A 20,895-nucleotide genomic window follows, 5' to 3' on the forward strand; every position below is an offset into this window, starting at 1 on the left:
TCATCGATTTGTACCAGGATTTTCAACCATAGCAAAGCCTCTACCAAACTTATTAAAAGATAAATTAAATTTTGATTTTGATGAAACTTGCCTAAAGTCTTTTAAAACATTGCGTAACTTATTACGCAACCATAATCCATTATAGATCCATAAACAGATGATTTATTAAATCATCTGTTTTATGGATCTATGACCCAAGCCGTGAGACTAAATTGCATTGTGATGCATGCTCTGTAGGCTTTGGATGTGTGTTACTACAAAAACAAAATGACGGAAAGTATCATCCAATAGCGTATTTCTCTAAAACAACATCATCAGGTGAAGCTAAATTACACAGCTATGAACTAGAGACGCTCTCAGTAATCTACTCGCTGAAGCGGTTTGATACTTACGTCCACGGGATTCTTATTAAGATTATCACAGATTGTAACTCCTTGGTACAAACTTAAAAAAACCGGAATGTCTCAGCAAAAATAGCTCGTTGGTTCTTGTATCTTGAAGATTATGACTACACCATGCAACATCGCCCTGGGTCTTCAATGCCACATGTAGATGCGCTTAGACGATTAGAACAAGCAGCAGGAATTGATGACTTAGATATAAATTTTCCATTACGTATAGCGCAAGCACGTGATGCTGAAATTAGCTCTTTGAAAACTGAAATAGAATCTAAAGGAGTGAGTAGGTTTTACAATTCAAGATGGAATAGTGTTTAAACAATCACAAACAAATCAATTAAAAATGTATGTACCATCGCAAATGATTAACAACTTAATACGACACATTCATGAAAAAATAGGACACCTTGCGGTAGCCAAGTGTTATATGCAAATAACCAAATATTACTATTTCCCTCAAATGAAAACAAGGATCGCTAATTATATAAAAAATTGCTTGAAATGTGTAATGTGTTCTGCACCAGCAAGAGTTAACAATCGGAATTTATTCAGTATACCTAAAACACCTATCCCGTTCGATACTTTGCATATTAACTTTTTAGCCCCCTTACCGTCTGTTTATTCAAAAAAGAAGCATTTGCTGCTAGTAATCGACGGTTTTACTAAATTTACAAAGCTATATCCTACAATATCTACAAACAAACGTGAAGTCTGTAACGCTCTTAAGCACTATTTTTCTTACTACAGTCGCCCTAGGCGCATCATTACCGATCGCGCTACGTGTTTCACTTCGGATTCTTTTTCTAATTTTCTAATGTCTCGTAGCATTACTCACATTTTAAATGCAACAGGATCACCTCAGGCGAACGGACAGGTGGAAATGGTGAATCGTGTCTTAATACCAATACTGAGCAAACTTTCAAATACGGTAGACCATGCAGATTGGAGTGCTCAGATACCTAATGTGGAGTATGCTCTTAACAATACCATTCACACATCTACACATTTTGCTCCATCTGTTCTTTTATTTGGCATTGAACAGAGAGGTCCGGTGATTGATGAATTGACTGAACATTTGGATGATATAAATAACGATTCGAGAGTGGATTTAAACAATATACGATCCCAAGCATCAGCTAACATAAGGAAACATCAACAAGTTAATGAGCAACAACATCTATCGAAGTGGAAAACTGCCCCTAAATTTGAAGAAGGAGAATTTGTGGTTATTCGAAACGTAGATAACACGCAATTTCAAACAAAAAGCTTATCCCTAGATTCAAGGGACCCTATATCATACACAGACGGATTCCGAACGACCGTTATGTTGTTCGGGATATCGATGGGTGCCAACTGACCCAACTGCCTTATGACGGATTACTGGAGGTGAATAAGTTGAGAAGGTGGATTGTGCCAATCCCGGGCAGCACTTGACTTCCTTTCTGTATTTTTTGTAGCAACTCTTAGGTTGTAAGTTAAATTGAGGGCAATTTGTAATGCCAGGAAAGGCCGAGCTGTAAACATCTTAAGGTTACAATAACCTTGGGTTGTGAGCATCTTGGGTTTTTGACACATACGATGACCGAAGAAGAGACAGTGTGCGAGCTGTCAAAAGAAGAGAGAATAAAATAAAACCTGTGGAAAAGAACATGACTTAACCTCCTTGCGAAAAATTTACCGAAAATCCTTGTGCTTACATGAGTAAATGAATATTTTTTTAATAAATTTGAATTTGTATAATACAGTGAACATGTATACAAAAGATTGTAATACAACTGGCAATTTTTTATTACTGGTTTTTTGTATTTTAATAAGTGTGATATAGAAATTTCCAGTACAAAGAAGAAGAAGAAGATATAGAAATTTTGTATATAATTTTGCATCATTTAACATTCGGAATTACAAAGAATCGTAAGAATATAACTACATAGAAAGCATTGTTTACATACGAACACCGTTAATTGTATACGTCAAAACGTATGGAATACCCGGGTATGCCGGTTGCCAACTAAAGTGTATAAATTTGGTTGCCAACTCTTCGGTTAAAAATCAATTTCAAAATATGAAAATTTTATAAAAAAAATAATTAGAACCTGAAATTTTTGTTTTGAACTCGCTCGTGGCCCGCGGCCTATAGATAAAATCCAAAAACAGCAGACAAATTTATCTGTTGTGTAATAACTCCTTAAAGAAGCTGGAGACGTGTAGCCCCGCACTCATATACTTCATCGCGTCTGTCACTTTCGCCATTTTGACATCACTCAAGAGCAGATGGAACATTAAGGCAGGCTTGTGAAAATCGTTCATCATATAAAAAAACGCCACTACCACCGACGAAAGTACCGTGCGTGCTTTCAAGAACGGGGCAACATTCTTTACTGCGGCGTTTTGTCGGTGGATTCGGTTTTTTAGTTTTCTGTTCGGTTTTCCCATTTTTTCCCGCCTTATTCACCGCTCCGGTTCCGCGTTTCGTGGTGTGCCCGCAACGCCTAAACGCTGATACCGTTTCATTTCCCACGGTACGAAGATTTCACGGTATCAACACAACCACCTTGTTGCTGTGGAAATTGCTTTCACGCCGAAATCGCCACTGTGGCCTGCGGGAAGCGTCCATCGGCAGCGGAAATCCTGAAGCTCACAGTGCTAGATGGCTGACCCTGTTAAGCTTTCCCATCGTACTCGGAAACGCGTCCGGGAAGTCAAACGTAAAGCGAGACCTGGTATGTATTGCAATCACGGGTGCATTTTATGCGCTAGCGATTGTTCAATCCCTCGACCACTTGTCCGTTTTCTGTCTCTATGCATGTACCATACGTATGGCATGGGTCGGGTGTAAGTGAGATAGTTTTTGCAGATGCAACGGTAGCAGTCACCACCACTCAACAGGCAAAAAATTAACGAACCATCAACATCTGTGTGTGTGTATGTGGCTGACGTTTCTCGTGAAGGATGAAGCGTGTGATGACTTTGAAATGTAATCACAACCTTCTGGATGCTTCTTCGACATACTCCACAAGAAACCTCTTTCCGGCTTTACACTGTACTCAAACGATGGCTTCGGCAGCTACACTTAAGAACTTATCAAAAATCAGTTAAATTTAAATCATGTCTTGTTTTTTTATATTAAATATCGGTAATAGTGAACTAGAATGTCCCTAGATACGGTCAAGGTGACAACTATTTATGTATGTTTGTGCGAACCACTTGCTACTCGAAAAAATAACTCCAAACAATTCTAATATGTATTTCGATATACATTATTGAATAAGCGTTGAAGCCTGCAGTATATCAATTAAAGACTAATTTACCACACACTGAGGAGTAAATTTTTCGCAAGAATTCATTCAAAGTAGCTTGTTTTTTTTGCGAATTTAAAGAAACCTAAAGTAAAAATATATGTATTTACACCGTACATACAAGCAATAGACAAGAAGTGAAATAAGTGGCATTTTGCCCATTTACACTCTAGTACAATTTCATCTTTGCTAAACAGAACATACAGGGCGTTCGGGATAATTTTGACAGTTACATTTTTGTTTATAACTCGTGATGGAGTTGGCATAAGAAAACAAGCAATACGTCATTCGACAGCTAAAAGTGTACGGAACAAGCAGCGAAAACATCCCGTGATAAAAAAATGCCAAAAAAGAGTACATTGTGGAAGCGGATCTCATGCATCATGATGATCCGCGCCGGACGCGACAACCGCCGACACGGTTAACACCCAGAACAACCGGTGGCTGGCTTACTGCCCGTCGGACGTGCCACGGGTGCCGCAAACCAAGTTCCCCAGACGGTGATGGTGTTTTCCTGCGTGTCATCGGAAGGGGACGTGATGCCACCCCACTTTTTCGAGCAGGGGCTGAGGCTGAACGCGGACGGGTACATTTCCATGCTGGACACCGTCGTAAAGCCTTGGATCACGAGAGTGGCCAACGGCAGACCGTACGTGTTCCAGCAGGATTCCGCTTCGTGCCATAAAGCCTCCAAAACGATAAAGTGGTTGGCGGCCAATTTCAACGATTTCACCGCGCCGAATGTGTGGCCTCCCAGCTCCCCGGATCTTAATCCAATGGATTATTTCGTGTGGGGCGCGGTGGAACGGGACACCAACAGAACCTCCAGCAACACCAAGGCGGAGCTCAGGTCCGTTTTCGCGGCCCTACCCCGCGAAACTGTCGCCAGGGCTTGTTCCTGGTTCCGGAGACGGGTGGAGGCCGTAATAGAAGCCGAGGGCGGATATTTTGAATAAAATGAATAAAATACATGGTAAGCTACTATTTCTAAAACAAAAAAAATTCCCCAATGATTAATTTTGCCATAAAATTTTTGTTTTCTTTCTCCGTAGGTGACTGTCAAAATTATCCCGAACGCCCTGAATAGTAAAATAGTTCTTAATAATAGTAAGAACTATTTTCTTAAAACATAGTTCCGATAAAACATGGCACCGATCAGAATATAGGAAAAAGGAGAGGAGTTCCAATCATTTCAAAATTAATTTGAAAAAGTTATCAATATCTGCCCGGAAGAAATTAAACTCACAATCAAAATCATAACGGATCACGACCTATCACCGTCTTGGCCGGCCAAAATGAAAATAATAGATTTGGGACTAAGGACATTACATTCGACTGGTTAAAAGAAAGATGGTAAGATAAGAAAGCAACAGAAATCTAGAAGATATTGAAATTCGTAAAAGAAATTGTGATATAAATCTAGAGAAATAAAACACTGAGATAAAATCGCACAAAATGATAGAACAGAAGAAAAAACGAAATACGTGAGGTAAAATTAAATTCGCTAACGTCGTTCATTCGCATCTAATATAGGAAATTGTACAAAGATTATAAAGAAAGATAAATGAACAGATTGCAGGTAGATAAGTAGAGTAAATATTCAACGAACGAGAAAAAATTAAATGAGTGTTCAATATGAAACGCAAGTTTAACTTAGAATAATAATCATACCTATCGACCGTAGTACTTAAACTTAGTGAAACATTAGAGCATGGATGAACTCCAAGCGCGCTAGAAACCCATCAGCTGTAGGCTACCACACTATGGATTCGTTCTCTACGACTAACCGAACAAGCGAGCAGTATAGCGTTTTTTATCGAAGTCGGATCACCTATTTCTTGCGCCAGATGCTTCAGCAGGCTAATAAGCTGTTTGCCCCTGATGATAATGTGCTCCAATTGGTCATAGAAGTTCAACTTATCATCAAGGTTCACTCCAAGGTCCCTTACACCATGCAGCGCTAGGCCGAGTTTTATGCAAATGGATTGACAAGTAGGCCATGTAACGAGTTTCCTGTGACGCTATAGCAAAGTAGTAATAAGTCTAGTCAATCATTACATGTGATGGACATCAATAACCATTTCTTTGATTTTTAAAAAATGTTTTAGCGATTCGTTTTCAGTGGGATGTGATATTTGTTTTAGTATTTGCAAATCCAACTATGCAGAACGGGCTACTAATGTGTTGTATCATTTTCTTCTTTCGCCGTCCACAGAACTATCGGACAGATCAGCATGGGTACAGCTGGGTTACCATGAAGCGTTCGAACCCTTTAGACAGTTCGTGGACAATGTGGAGCGAATTCACGTCAACAAAGTTAGTCCGAAAGAATTTATCGAACGCTTCGAACGCATCTATCAACCAGTGGTCATAGAGGGTATGCAGGATAATTGGAAAGCTGGTCATAAGTGGACACTAGAGCGTCTCGCGAAGAAGTACCGCAACCAAAAGTTTAAATGTGGCGAAGACAACGATGGGTACAGTGTTAAGATGAAGATGAAGTATTACGTGGAATACATGCGTAGCACTACGGACGACAGCCCACTCTATATATTCGACAGCAGTTTTGGCGAGGTAAGTTGGATCCCGTTTTTAAATACAGTTTGCCATTAGCCTCAAAATAGGACTCTGTTTCAGCAATTACTTCATCGTTGAATCTCAATTTATTTCCAGCCAGCATGCTTTTATGATCTATTAAGTTATTTTTTTCCATGTTGTTTCATCCATATTCACAAATCGACACAAAAATAGACTTTTTTGTAGTTTAAAAACTGAAAAACGTTGTTGTTACTGATCGATTGTGAGCTCACACAGCGTTCTTTTTACGTGTATTCAATTGTTCGCGAATCATAAAATACTCAAGTTCGTTCGATAACGAGAGAGCTTCTTATATCTCCATTAAAATTGTTTCACGGTTATCCAAAACACCTGGTTTTACTTTTTATCATTTTTTGCAAAAAAAAAAAAAAAAAACTTTCGGGCGACCACTGCGATTAACGGGCAACCACTGCGGGTTTGGCGCTACGGCTACTTTTAAACTCACAGAACTAATACTTAATGTTTGTGGGTGATTGTGCTGACTCCGGGTAAAACTGATCAAAGCATTATTGTGTTTTGAACATTTACCCATCAAAAATCAATGATGGATCAGCCCATCAGATGCTGTTTATCAATTTTTTACACTATATCAGCAGTGGCTCCATTATTTGCGTTCATGTATAGAGGCTTTGGCTACATTCGCCTCACTACTGGATAACAGGTTGGCTGATAAGTCCCCGGTCTAACAAAGAAAAACACATTTTTTTGTCAAAATTCGTTTTTATTATTCAACATAGTTCCCTTCAAGAGCGATACAACGATTATAACGACCTTCCAATTTTTTGATACCATTTTGGTAGTACTCCTTCGGTTTTGCCTCAAAATAGGCCTCAGTTTCGGCGACCACCTCTTCATTGCAGCCAAATTTTTTCTCTGCGAGCATCCTTTTGAGGTCTAAGGACAAGAAAAATACGGTGGGAGGGGAAGCAATTTGAAGCCCAATTCATGAATTTTTGCCATCGTTCTCAATGACTTGTGGCACGGTGCGTTGTCTTGGTGGAACAACACTTTTTTCTTCTTCATATGGGGCCGTTTTGCCGATTTCAACCTTCAAACGCTCCGCCATAACGCCATATAATAGTCACTGTTGATGGTTTTTCCCTTCTCAAGATAATCGATAAAAATTATTCCATGCGCATCCCAAAAAACAGAGGCCATTACTTTGCCAGCGTACTTTTGAGTCTTTCCACGCTTCGGAGCCGGTTCACCGGTCGCTGTCCACTGAGCCGACTGTCGATTGGACTCAGGAGTGTAGTGATGGAGCCATGTTTCAGTCATTGTCACATATCGACGCAAAAACTCGAGTGTATTACGAGTTAACAGCTGCAAACACCGCTCAGAATCATCAACACGTTGGTGTTTTTGGGTGCACCCATTTTGCACAGAGCTTCCGCATATCCAAATATTGATGAATGATATGACCAACACGTTCCTTTGATATCTTTAAGGCCTCTGCTATCTCGATCAACTTCATTTTACGGTCATTCGAAATCATTTTGTGGATTTTTTTTATGTTTTCGTCGGTAACCACCACTTTCGGGCGTCCACTGCGTTCACGTCCTCCGTGCTCATTTCACCACGCTTGAATTTTGCATACCAATCAATTATTGTTGATTTCCCTGGGGCAGAGTCCGGAAACTCATTATCAAGCCAAGTTTTTGCTTCCATTGTATTTTTTCCCTTCAGAAAACAGTATTTTATCAAAACACGAAATTCCTTTTTTTCCATTTTTTCACAATAACAAAAGTTGCTTGACAAAAGACGCTCTGTCTCACAAACTAATTGACATACAGACGTCAAATTTTGACACGAATCATTTGAAGGTTGGTGCAATATAAAAATAATATGCATTTAATACTAGCGGCGCCATCTATGTGTCAGACCGGGGACTTATCAGCCAACCTGTTATCTTCCCATGAAGCGGTGTTGTGCTTGATGGGACTGAGTTTGTGGCTTAGGTCTAGGTTGTGCCATGTGATGTTCCAGTGTTGGGAGATAAGGGTGTTGGTGAGGTGGATGGCATCTCGACGTGTAAGGGTGTTGTGTAATTCAACAGGGCGGAGTCGACCATTGTTGGCAAGTTGATCGGCTTTTTCGTTAACGTGAATTACCGTTAAAATTTTCGAGGATGCCGGTATGGAGTCCAGGAATTAAATATCCGTGTATTTGGGGGTTCCGTGCTCCAGGGCGGTCAGTAAAGATGACATTTGGTCGGTCGGGGTGTAGTCCTTAATCGGCAGTTGGCTATGAGAGAGTGGATACCAAAGTTGCTCCATCAAAACACTGTAACTCGTCATCTAATCAACTGACAACTTTCAAATTCATACATGTGTGTTTTCATGGTTCGCAAGAAATGTTTGAAATTTCAATTCGATTTTTTTGTGCCGCAATCCATACATCAGGACTACAACTTATCTATCCACCTGTAAAAAGTATTGTATTAAATAGATATTCATACCGTACTTCGTCTGTTGTAGCACCATCGTCGCAGCAAGTTACTAGAGGACTACGACGTACCACTCTACTTCCGTGACGATCTGTTTCAACATGCGGGAGAAGTACGGCGACCACCGTACCGATGGTTCGTGATGGGACCAGCCCGATCCGGTACCGGTATACATATCGATCCGCTTGGCACGAGTGCCTGGAATGCGCTGGTGCACGGTCATAAGCGCTGGTGTCTCTTTCCAACCCACACGCCTAAGGAGCTGCTCAAGGTAACCGGTTCGATCGGGGGAAAACAGCGAGATGAGGCAATCACCTGGTTTAGCTTGATCTACCCACGCACGAAACAACCGGACTGGCCCAACGACTGTAAGCCGGTTCGTATGCACCGTCCCCGTTTTCTTCTATGGTGTCCTTTTTTATGCTTACGTCCGTTATCCCCTCGTATCCTCCTTTTGCAGCTTGAAATTTTACAAAAACCAGGCGAAACGGTGTTTGTACCAGGCGGCTGGTGGCACGTAGTACTTAATCTGGACGATACCGTTGCCGTTACGCAAAACTTCTGCAGCCGTACCAACTTCCCGGTGGTATGGCACAAAACAGTTCGTGGCCGGCCGAAGCTGTCGATCAAGTGGTTGAAGATGTTACAGGTGGTTGAGCCGAACCTAGCTAAGATCGCGTCCGAAACTGATATCGGACAGAGTACGGGAGTTGCGTCGGACAGCTCGAGCAACTCTAGCTCATCGTCTTCCAGCTCGAGCAACTATGACGACAGCGACTGTGAATCGAATACCGACAGTGGCCAAGAGTCACTTTCGGCGCACAAATCAAAAAAGCATAAAAAAACGAACAATGGCGGCGATAATAATAGTGTCGCCGATAGTTCGATTAACGATTTTCCACTTTAACCTCACGTTTCGCGATCGGTTTGTTCGGGCGAATCAGTGGTTTACTATACTTATCATTATACCTTTAAACTTTTTTTCATTTGCAAAGCGCCATCTTTCTCACAGACAATCGGTCACCAAGCTCCAGCAACTAGCAGAAGGCAATGTTAGTTCGTGTTAGCAATGTACAGGCAACTCCCGCCGGCGAACAGCCTGCGGTTGTGGGTTGCAAGACCTATCGATACGTTTTGCCAGTTTGCAGTATCTTTATTTATATGCCTCAGAGCAAGAAGTGAAGGAATTGGTTGGTAGAACATTCTAGAATAACTAATTCAATTATAGACTTAAACGCAATACGATGCGCACGAGCAAGCAAATGGCAAATGGATGTGATGTAACCGAACATGTATTGCGCACGCTTTGTTGCAGTGCGATCGAAGCAGAAGAAGAGGCTCGCAGGAAAAAAATCATGTGTTCCAGCATAGAATATGAAAAATTCAGAAATTGTACAGAAAGAAGGCTGCTAGGAAACGGATAAACAGACAAGAGCTGCAGCAAGCAATTCAATTCCAATCAAACATCATTATTGACTGACGAAAATGTGTGACAGATATTTAAATGTAAAAACTCTCACACAAAACATACACGTACATACGTGCACGATAAATTGCATGTAATCAGCGGTATTGTGCCTTTTTATAACGAATGGGTATCCACCAACACTAAACCAAGCAAGACAGCAAACAAAAACAAATTTAAACTTAAAACAACAAAACGGAACAAACAAGCAAAGAAAAACAAACATTCTGTTTGAAATGTCTTGTAAGATTAAGTAGCTAATATAAACAAACCCGTGCGGATGAGCCTAAGTCCATCCGAGATCAAGCGCAGCATCGTAGAATACACCATAAAACAGCAAACAAACACACATTAACATGTAGGAAAAATAGGAAGGGATTAGATTTTAAAAAATTAATTCTCATTTTACAAATGTTCAACCTTCAACCACAAATTGTGAACCTAAGTGAGGAATTTTTGTCAAGAAGGCATGCATTGTTGACAACGCGTATCAACTTTTGTTCGTGTGGCATCAATTTTGAACTCAAATGTAAGTATGTGTGGCAGAGCGCTTTAATTTTAGACTCGATTGATGTATTGTAAAAAAAATACGGCGCTCTGTCAAACATACTTGCGTTCGAATCAACAATTGATTCTCTGTCAATAAATTGATGCCGTACGCTCAAAAACTGATGAATGCTGTCAAAAACGTATGCCTTCTAGATAAAAACTCCTGACATAGAACAAAAATTTGACGGCAACGGCTGTACGGATCGCAAATGCTCTTGGTAAATGAATGTATGAAGGATTTTCAGAAGAGCAAAGTGTTGCTACCTATACTGCAATGCACGGTACAACGACCATTCAAAACCATTGACCGAATGACCAAGCTATACGATTATAGTATGACCTCAAACACAAGAAACACATGCAGTTAGCAATACGTCGCATTAGGGATTATTAGAATTCGGCATGCGGGCAGAGGAGATGTGCATGCAAAACAGGACTTTTGTACAGTGCTGTCATAGTCAATACTAAGCAAATCAGGCTGCCCACCCTACTCAACAATAAGCAACATGAAAAACGAAACATAATTCCTGCAATTTTAGTTAGGAAGATGATAATAAAAGAAATAGGAAAACGAAAATAAATTAATTATGCCAATGGAAACTCGCTCATGTATAATTCACAACGTAAGCTGTAATATTCTAAACTATGTACAGGGTATTGTTTACGAGAACTTTTTACGCGTGCCCAAATATTTTTGTCCTTGTTCCGAGGTTTTTTGGCAGGTGTCCATTTGGCTTTGTTCTTGTTCCGATGTTTTTTTTTTTATCGCCTTCTCATATATTTTTGTTCTTATATTATTTTAGTATGGCGACCCTATGCCGTATTGTCATTTTTGTTCTTGTTTTGTTATTTTACGGCACGTCCTAAGATATTCTTGGTTTCCACTACTGAACTTTGATTTCTTATTTATTTTACACTGATTTATAAACGTTACCCGTCTTCTCGCGTGGGAGAACCGTACACAGCATTTTTTTGGAGCATGTGCTGAAACCATGAATGAAACGTGTTAAAGTTTAAACTTTTTTAGTGTTTTTATTTTAGTCGAAGCATATCAGAAATAGTGAACATTGTCATATAAAACGTTCATTGCAGCAGACTTATAATGTAGCGTTTTTCATTAATTTCATAGGTTTTTTAAGTTTGTGTTTTTTTTTATGGTGGTTTACATTCATCTTGAAAAGACCACTAAATCGATTGCTACTTACTTGGTCTGCTGCAAAAATCTCCGACACATGTTTATGGCTAACACCACCACTGCTTTTCATATTGGGAATAATGCTACTCCATTACATTTCGGTGCCATTATCATGGCATGATAAATTCACCGAGCCTGGTGGGTCGAATTCGCTGGGCAATTGTCAGGTTCCTAGGTTGGCTTTTCACACATACGGGAAGCTTGCTCAAATGCAGATATGTTGGATTGTTGAGATTTTCTAAAGCTCTTGTTTCAGAGGCGTAGGAGAACACTAGGATAGTAATCAAGCTACGCAACCAACTAAGACGACAATATCAACGTACTGGACAGATGTACAAGAAACATCGTGCAGCTGTACTGGCAAGGGTCAGCCCGAGTCGATGGTATACGCGACAATAGTTTTGGCTCGAAAATGGCAACTCTTGGCAAAAATATCAATACGATGTGGAATGTTCAGGAGATCCCGAAAAACAAGCTCAGTTTAGAAAAAAACTGATAACCTTTTCATTTCAGTTCTCAAGTCCCATAGCCTTGGTTGCCTTGGGCCCCTTCCTTCGGCTCTAGGAAAGCTGTTCAAGTTTGAGCTGTTGAGTCATAAACATAAGACTAAGAGATGTTGAACTCAATATCCTACCTCCTTAGCAATTTGGTTTTAGACATGGCCACTTTACCAGCTATCAACTACTAGAATTCTTCCATTGTATGGCATGATGGCTTTATCTACAAGCTGTTGCGTTGTGGATGAACGAGGTCATTATGGGAAAAACAAATCAAGCATCGAAAATATTCCGGCAGAGATACCTGGATCGGGCGATTGTGGCTACTTACTCTCATAGTCATAATCAAGCATGGGTACGATCGTATGACACCCCACGCGAACCTGCAGTTACGCAACAACGCACGATTGCAGGGACTCGATATGCGTCGCTATAATTGTTCAACTGACGATGAAGTCGATGATATATTTGTCAGCAACGAACAAGGCAGTTGTGCAGAACCGTAGCACCAGAATTCTCAGCTGTGATGACGAGTAGCATCAGTTTTACGATGCACTCCAATATCCTCTATTGCATCCACACGCAGAAGTAGGATGGACGTACGTCAAATTAAATCGATGGTACTACGGACTTTGCCGGGCCAGCCGACCAGCAGCAGCCTGATCTCTGCATTACAGTAACGTGCCAACCAAAGAGGCCATAAGTGATCGAGTCGATTGGAATCGATTGGAAACTTACCACGGCAGTAAGCTTCCAATCGACCAGATCTCAATTTTACGTGTTTTTCGATTGAAACTTGAGGCAACCCTGGAGCGTTGTGTACCCCTGTAACCGACCCAATTGGCTAGTCAATTGGTCAAAATTGAAGTAAAATTATACTGAACTGCATAAACAAAATTATTGTGTCACTCTATGATTGTCACCCTCAACACGGATTTCGTTCATTGATTCGACGCTCATTTCAAATAAGTTATTTCCCCTAAAAAATCACCTGCTTTGATGTAAAACCACCGGTAGAATGAAAGGGTATTCATTACTGGTAGCTTTGAATCGAACAGACATGGTTTTTAAAGACGGGTGGGTGTTCGCAGTGATTATAAGTAGGTAAAGTAACTAGCGAAGAATTGTGAATCTCGTTTTGTGCCTTGTTTCGAATAAAATAAAATCTTTTTATTCAATCCTCTAAATCATAGTAACTTAAAGTTCAATTATCATAGTTACTTTACAGTTCAATTTTGGGATTAGGTTTTAAGACAAAGAAACAACAATATTTCATTCTACAGATTCAATGGCAGAAACAAATGCTTTTAAGCACTGAGGGATAATCTTCCTACAAAGCAGCAAATTTATAATAAATTAACTAATTGTTAGATAAATCACTTTGAAACGTTAGGATTATGCGCCGATAGCTATGCAATGCGCATTACACCAATCACAATGATCAATATGGCCGAGAGAGAAACCGTACATTTGGCTAAAGAGTAATAAAGGCCTACAAGTCTATGTAGAAATTCAGATAAGGCCATCAGGCAGCCATATTAAATGTGTAATGCGGGTTGCATAGTTGCTGGCGTATAACGCTTTATCATCTAGAGCAACGCTTTAAATTCAATCTTTTAAATAAATGACGGTTTTTTCAAATTAATTATATAATTATTTTACACGCGTAGTCAACGTTGACTCTCATACGTTCGTTCGCTTCGATCAACGGAAACAAATTCTTCACTACGGAAGCTGGACGTCTCAACAAGTATCATCCGTGCGTCAGAATCCAGCCCCAATGGAACGATCGCGTTAGTCATCGGCCAACGGACAATCTTCTCCCCTACGGAAACAGATGCATTCCTGAGAGTCCGATTCTCCTTCAACAGTTCAACGGAAGCCAACTCCCCTCTGCAGATTGGCGATCGTCCAGCAGCCCGTTCCCCACGATAAGAATGCCTGATTATAATTTGTCCCTTCGCGATAGGTATAAAAGAACAGGGAACATAGAGCTCAGCGCCTCATTTTAGTTTCTAGTTTTGTCATAGATAGGAAGTGGGACCGCGTGTTGCCATTTGAAATCAATAAAAATTATTTTTTTATTGTGAACTTGTGACCAACCACATAATTATATACTTATATACTAGCATGTAAGAAAGAGACAACTAATGCAAGTGAAGCATACTAGAATGAAATAACAATATAAAATTGCCATAAATTTTATAAAATATGTTTTTTGGAACACGTGCGTTTCTCGCTGTAATGCATCTGTAACATTTGTATCCTATCTTAGCGCAACTAAACAAACACTGTACCATTACGGCTGCTTTAAGCGAGATCTTTACGCGTTGCAAAAATCATATTTTATTAAATAGATGGCAATTTTATATTGTTATTTTTTTCTAACATGCTAGAATATATGTACGTAACGGTCAGTAGCTAACAGACTCCGGTTGAGTACAGACGTACCACCTGATCGCTCTGCAGCTTCCACACTAATACAAATCGTCACGTCATCGTCACGATCGTATCGACACGAGGTCGAATCCATCGGAAAACAGCTTCGCGTTGCTTAGTGACAATGACGTAGAAATAGCAACCAACAAGACAAAAAAAGGCAATACCTCTACAACAAGCGTGGCAAACAGTGTCTCCGGCAAAATACCACCCATAGTGGTGAAAAGTTCTTCGGTGGCTTTCGTCCGTAAAGTCGTAATAGCAGCAGGAGTGGTGCACTACAGCACAAAGCCGACATACTACGGCACCACAGTACAAATCACGAACAGCAACGATTTCCGCAAAGTGGTAAGTCACTTCAAAACATCAATATTTCCTTCCACACATACCAACTTGATAAAGATAACACCACTAAGATTGTACTACACGGGCTGCATGATCTTCCAGTCGAAGAGGTACAAACTCTACTGCAAGCAGAAAACCTAGTGCTTAAAAGTGTAAAGAAGCTTGCACTAAGTCAGAAGCGTTATGACGAACACGCAGTCTACCTACTCCACTTTAGTGTGGGTAGTATCTCAATGCCGCTGCTACTATCACACTATCACAGCTATCGACCAATACATTGTAAAGTGGAGTTACTACTCAAAAAAATCTGGCCCAATGCAGTGCAAACGATGCCAAATCTACGGTCACGGTTCTATGAACTGTAATTTTGTTACGAAATGTAACACGATGTATATTGATATATTGTGACGTCACGCCGGTATGCCATGGCGCGCGTGACGTCACGGGTGCACATGCACAGCGGTTCATTTCGTCTTGTACCTCGGACTAGCGGTTCATTTCGTCTTGTACTTCAGATAAGTGATTCATTTCGGCTGGTTTTGAGTGAACCAGCGGTTCATGTAGTCTTGTTCTCGAGTGAACAGATTTGTACCAACAATACCAGAGCAAGACGAGAACAAGCCGAGAGGATTTCATATATTTTCTCTCTCGGAATATTTGGAATTGCTCATTGGGCTTTTTCCCGCTCATCCACTTTTCCGTTATTATTTTCTGCCTTAAAAAAGGAGGAAGAGGATGCTGAATTCGAACCAGCATCTCCCAGAGATACAGAGGAGGACGAGAGGCTATCAATGAGTACCCTAGTCTGTATCCCAAGGCTATACTATTATGAATGTCATTTGTGGTTTTGTGAAACCGAATGAGAAGTATGAAGGACTCCAGCCCTTTAGAGCGAGACAGCTAGAGAGAATGGCGACATTATGTAATGCTATTTTTAGCTCGTTAGATTTGGGTTGTGTGTGCGTATGCGTGCGTATGGGGGCGGCCCTGTCGTATAGGCGACAACGGGGAAAGTCTTCAAACGGCAGGACCGGGGTTCAAATCGCATCCGGACCGTCCCCCCGTAGTGAGGTCTGACTAACCAACTATACGTGGTGACGGTAGTCTAGTAAGCCATTTCGATGACCGGCATATGACCTCAGAGGTCTAGTCTCTAAGTACACATGTATGGATAAATACATCGCTTTATCTTTATTTTCCTGTAAAAGTTTTTATATAGAGCATATATTTTATTAAATATACGGCAATTTTATATTGTTACTTTTTTCTAGGACTAGGACTATTGTAACGTTATAATACGTATGCTAGTATTATTGTTAGAAGTAACTATACTACTTTACTCGTAAGACTAGGATATCATATTTAGTGTATCTGTGTAAGCTTAGTTATAAGTAGTAGTGTAAGATCTAAAACGTAAAACTCTAATAAAATATCGCAGCCGATTGTTCCACCTTGAAGCGACATCTCTCGTTGTCATAACTTGTATGTGTGGTTTAACAAAACCGAGTTTAGCAACAAAAAAAGATGTGGAAACCCTCCCCGTGTCCCGGCTTAGCCTAACTATGTACAATCGACGTGTATTTGTATTGAACAAACACACTGAAGTGTTTTCACATTTTTTTTACTGACTTATTGCAGCACAACACCACGTAGCGAGTTTAGTCAATCCTCACCTACGGGGGGACGAGTCCAAATGGAATTTGAACTTCGGATCCTGCCTTATGCAGACCGGCGCCGATGTCGCCTAGTCCACTGAACCGCCCCGACGAACGTCGGTTATGAAGGCAACTTTGTTAATAGGATTGTAAAACAGTAAATAACAGGAACATAACGCAATAACAACAGCCAAATGTAAATAAACAACGTACCTCCGATTGGCGGATTTACAAATATGTTGGTTACAGTGATCGTCTTTATCCATCGCTAGAACTGGGTTTGTTAAGCCGTACATATATAACAGGTTGGCTGATAAGTTCCTGGTCTGACACATAGATGGCGCCGCTAGTATTAAATGCATATTATTTTATATAGCACTAACCTTCAAATGATTCGTGTCCAAATTTGACGTCTGTATGTCAATTAGTTTGTTAGACAGAGCGTTTTTTGTCAAGCAACTTTTGGTTGCTTCATGAACGAAAAAAGAATGAAGAAGAATACATCATGTTGACTATGCAGAAGTAGCTAATGTAACTAGCATGAACTTGTTTTTGATGTTTCCATCTTGCTATAATAATCTAAATCACTGTGAGACCCCTTCGGATCCAAATGCGATTGTATGCTCAAACACAATTTCACTTTATGTTCGGTTGGCGAATTACCAAATGCACAGGAAAAAAACATTTCGATCTTTCAATACCGTTCAAACTTGGTATCTTGTGCTTCTTGGCTGAACGACCTCTATGTTTACGTCGGCCATCTTATGTGGCTTACTAAAATTTACTGATCCCACGTAATTGAATAGTCAGTCCTCTGCGGATTACCGTACACACAATTGTGTAACGAAAAAATCAAATGCCATTTATCGACTGAAAAATACAAACAAAATGTAAAAATTATTACGCGCCTGGTTTGTTGTGTTACACCTACCGACTAGGGTACACTCTTGAAAAGCCCGCTCCATCCACACTCCGACATTTTTTTCTGCCTTCTATTGGAACGATTATGGAAGAATTTACACCAACACCAGGGAGGGGAAGGGAAGAGGGAAGGAGGACAATAGGAATTGATTAGTAAGGAACTTGAAATCCTACGGCGGACCTGATACATTTATTGATGGGTTGGCGGCAGTTGATAATAACATCGGAACGCGCGCGCGCCTAAGGCGCAGCAGCGCAGAACCGATAACAAGGAGGAGGACGAATCTGGATTCGAACCAGCATAGCATCTCCCTGTGATACAGAGGAGGACGAGAGGCTATCAATGAGTACCCTAGTCTGTAACCCAAGGCTATACTAGTGCGAATGTTATTTGTGGTTTTGTGAAACCGAAAGAGAAGTATGAAGGACTCCAGCCCTTTAGAGCGAGACAGCTAGAGAGAACGGCGACATTAGGTAATACTATTTTTAGCTCGTTAGATTTGGGTTGTGTTTGCGTGTGCGTGCGGCCCGGTGGTATAGGCGACAGCGGCGCCAGTGTCCAAACGGCAGGACCGGGGTTCAAATCCCATCCGGACCGTCCCCCTGTAGTGAGGTCTGACTAACCAAGTATAAGTGGTGTCGGCAATCAAGTAAGCCATTTCGATGACCGGCATGACCTCAGAGGTCTAGTCTCTAAGTACAAATGTATGGATAAATATATCGCTTTATCTTTATTTTCCTGTTAAAGTTTTTATATAAAGCACCTGTAACATATTGATCCTAACTTAGCGCATATAAACAAACACTGTACCATTACGGCTGCGTTAAGCGAGAACTGCACGCGTTTCAAAAAACATATTTTATTAAATATATGGCAATTTTATATTGTAATTTTTTCTAACATGCTAGAATATATGTACGTACCGGTAGGACTAGTGTTACGTTATAATACGTATGCTAGTATTAGTGTTAGAAGTAATTATACTACTTTACACGTAACATTAGGATATCATATTTAGTGTATCTGTGTAAGCTTAGTTTTGTGATATGATAGGACGTTCACAACACGTATGAATAAAACACACGCTAAAACTTATGGTGTAACAGATACTAAAACTTATATTGCGTGAACTAACGCGATCGCTTGCCTCGAGGACCGTGTGACCAATCGTCCCGTTTGCTGCCAGGAGCTACCGTTCATTGCCCCTGGCGATAGCACGTTGCCTGATCCTACCGAACCGCTCTCACGTACACATCGACACGCTGGCTGAAATAATCTGTCAAAAGAGGATGCACAAACATGTTAGTCTTACTCGCTCCTATTGAATCGGTCTATTGTGTTACGAAATCATCAATTATCCTATCAATTTTTGAGCTTCAAAGTCTGTATCTATCGTTATTTCACTGAACAGCTGAGTGTTGTGCTGATAGATCGGAATTCCTGTGAAAACTACGTTTTAATCGTTGCACGCCTCGGGTGTTTTCATCTACTTCTTTGCAATGGCAACCAACTGCTCGTCCTGCAACACACTCATCAACGTTGACGCTTTGTGTATCAGTTGCAATTACTGTGAGGACATTTTTCACTTTGGTTGCACAAATGTTCCTGAAGTATTTCTGCTCGGCGTTAATCAGCGACCTGATCTACACTGGAGTTGCCCTGCCTGCACTGACGTAGTTGTGAACCCGCGAAGTAAAACAATCAAGGAAACGGGATTGCAAGTAGGCTTCCAAGCCGCCCTTACCACAGCTGTTGACACTATGAAGTCCGTCATTTTGCAGCCACTCATTACTGAACTACTAATGACTGCGAAGGCGAAGGTGCGTTGGTGAAGCTGCGACCAAGCGAGGGTTCGACAGTCCCTCCCCTCGACGTGATGCTCGCAACAGCGGCAACGAGACCCGACCATCTTCCTCGGATCGAGCTGTCGAGGTTTAACGGCTCGCCATCGGAGTGGCCGGCGTTCGCGGGGCGCTTCGAAAAGTGTATCGCTGGTCTAACCGAGGATGCCGATAAATACGCCTTCCTTCTAAAGTGTTTCGAGCGGTGCGATATTGCAAGACACAGTTGCGAGGCGTTTGAGAACGCAGGAATACCGTTTCCGCAGGCTTGGCGGAAGCTCGAGGAACGTTCCTCGGGCACTTTCGACAACTGCTCGACATTCCAAAGATGGCCACGGCATCAGCGAACGGCCTGATGCGCATCATCGACGTGGTCGAGACGTCGATCGCATCGGCAAAACAAATTGCGGGCACGACGGACCAGAGAGCCACGGCAGTCGAGGTTTGGCTCCTTGTGTCGATCGTGCTGGGCAAGCTGGATGAGGGAACTACCGAACGCATCACTCGGCGACTGGACGCTCAGAGCATCCCCACGTGGAAGGAGCTACGGGGGGAGTTGGATAGACTTTCCAACCAACTCTACTACGAGCCGAAAAAGAAGGAAGTGGTGCGTGCCCACACTAACAGCGCACCTGCAAGACCAGCGCGGACGGCGCTATCCGCCACGGTTCAACCCGTTCTCGCCAAGCAGGACGCAATCGCTTCATCTCGGCCGATTAACGCCACCCAACCGGCAACAGCAAACGACAGGCACAGGCACGCGCCGGTGTTACGCTTGCGACAAGACGGGTCATGTAGGTACACTCTGTCCGGAGCTACGGGTGCGATCGGCATGTCAAAGGGTCAACTTCGTGATGGATCAACGCAAGTGTGTGAATTGCCTATCGAGCCAGCATCCAGCGTCAAAGTGCCCAAGCGAAAAACGGTGTCAAGTGTGTAGCAAAAAGCATCATACGTTGTTTCACGCTGCGGACGACGTTTACATTAAGTGACTGCCTCACCACCGTGCCATCAAACACCGTTCCGTGCTTCGTTCCTGCTCCGTGCTTCGTTCCTGCTCCGTGTCGCCATCGCTTAGTGCTCGCGTAGTGCTTCCAGCAATGGCCGATCCACGCGTTCGGCCCGTATCGCCGCCGCGTGGTGTCCTGCGTTCCCGCTCCGTGCGTCGTTCCTGCTCCGTGCCGCCATCGCTTAGTGCTCGTGTAGTGCTTCCAGCAATGATCGATCCACGTGTCCGGCCCGTATCGCC

General features: G+C 41.7%; 2 protein-coding genes across 2 annotated transcripts; both read left to right on the top strand.

Annotated features, from left to right (window-relative positions):
* Positions 1-3,000: 3,000 nt before the first annotated feature.
* On the top strand, positions 3,001-9,667 carry LOC126558174 (bifunctional arginine demethylase and lysyl-hydroxylase PSR-like). The gene is made up of 4 exons (XM_050214142.1): positions 3,001-3,118; positions 5,910-6,268; positions 8,770-9,114; positions 9,199-9,667. Exons 1-4 carry the CDS (start codon positions 3,046-3,048, stop codon positions 9,643-9,645), a joined length of 1,224 nt encoding a protein of 407 aa, XP_050070099.1. The 5' UTR covers positions 3,001-3,045; the 3' UTR covers positions 9,646-9,667.
* Positions 9,668-12,795: 3,128 nt separating this feature from the next.
* LOC126563948 (uncharacterized) lies at positions 12,796-20,638 on the top strand. The gene is made up of 3 exons (XM_050220816.1): positions 12,796-12,799; positions 19,913-20,303; positions 20,368-20,638. The coding sequence occupies exons 1-3, from the start codon at positions 12,796-12,798 to the stop codon at positions 20,636-20,638; spliced, it is 666 nt and encodes a 221-aa protein (XP_050076773.1).
* Positions 20,639-20,895: the final 257 nt, after the last annotated feature.

Source organism: Anopheles maculipalpis, chromosome X (assembly GCF_943734695.1).
Source record: "Anopheles maculipalpis chromosome X, idAnoMacuDA_375_x, whole genome shotgun sequence".
Lineage (NCBI taxonomy): Eukaryota > Metazoa > Arthropoda > Insecta > Diptera > Culicidae > Anopheles > Anopheles maculipalpis.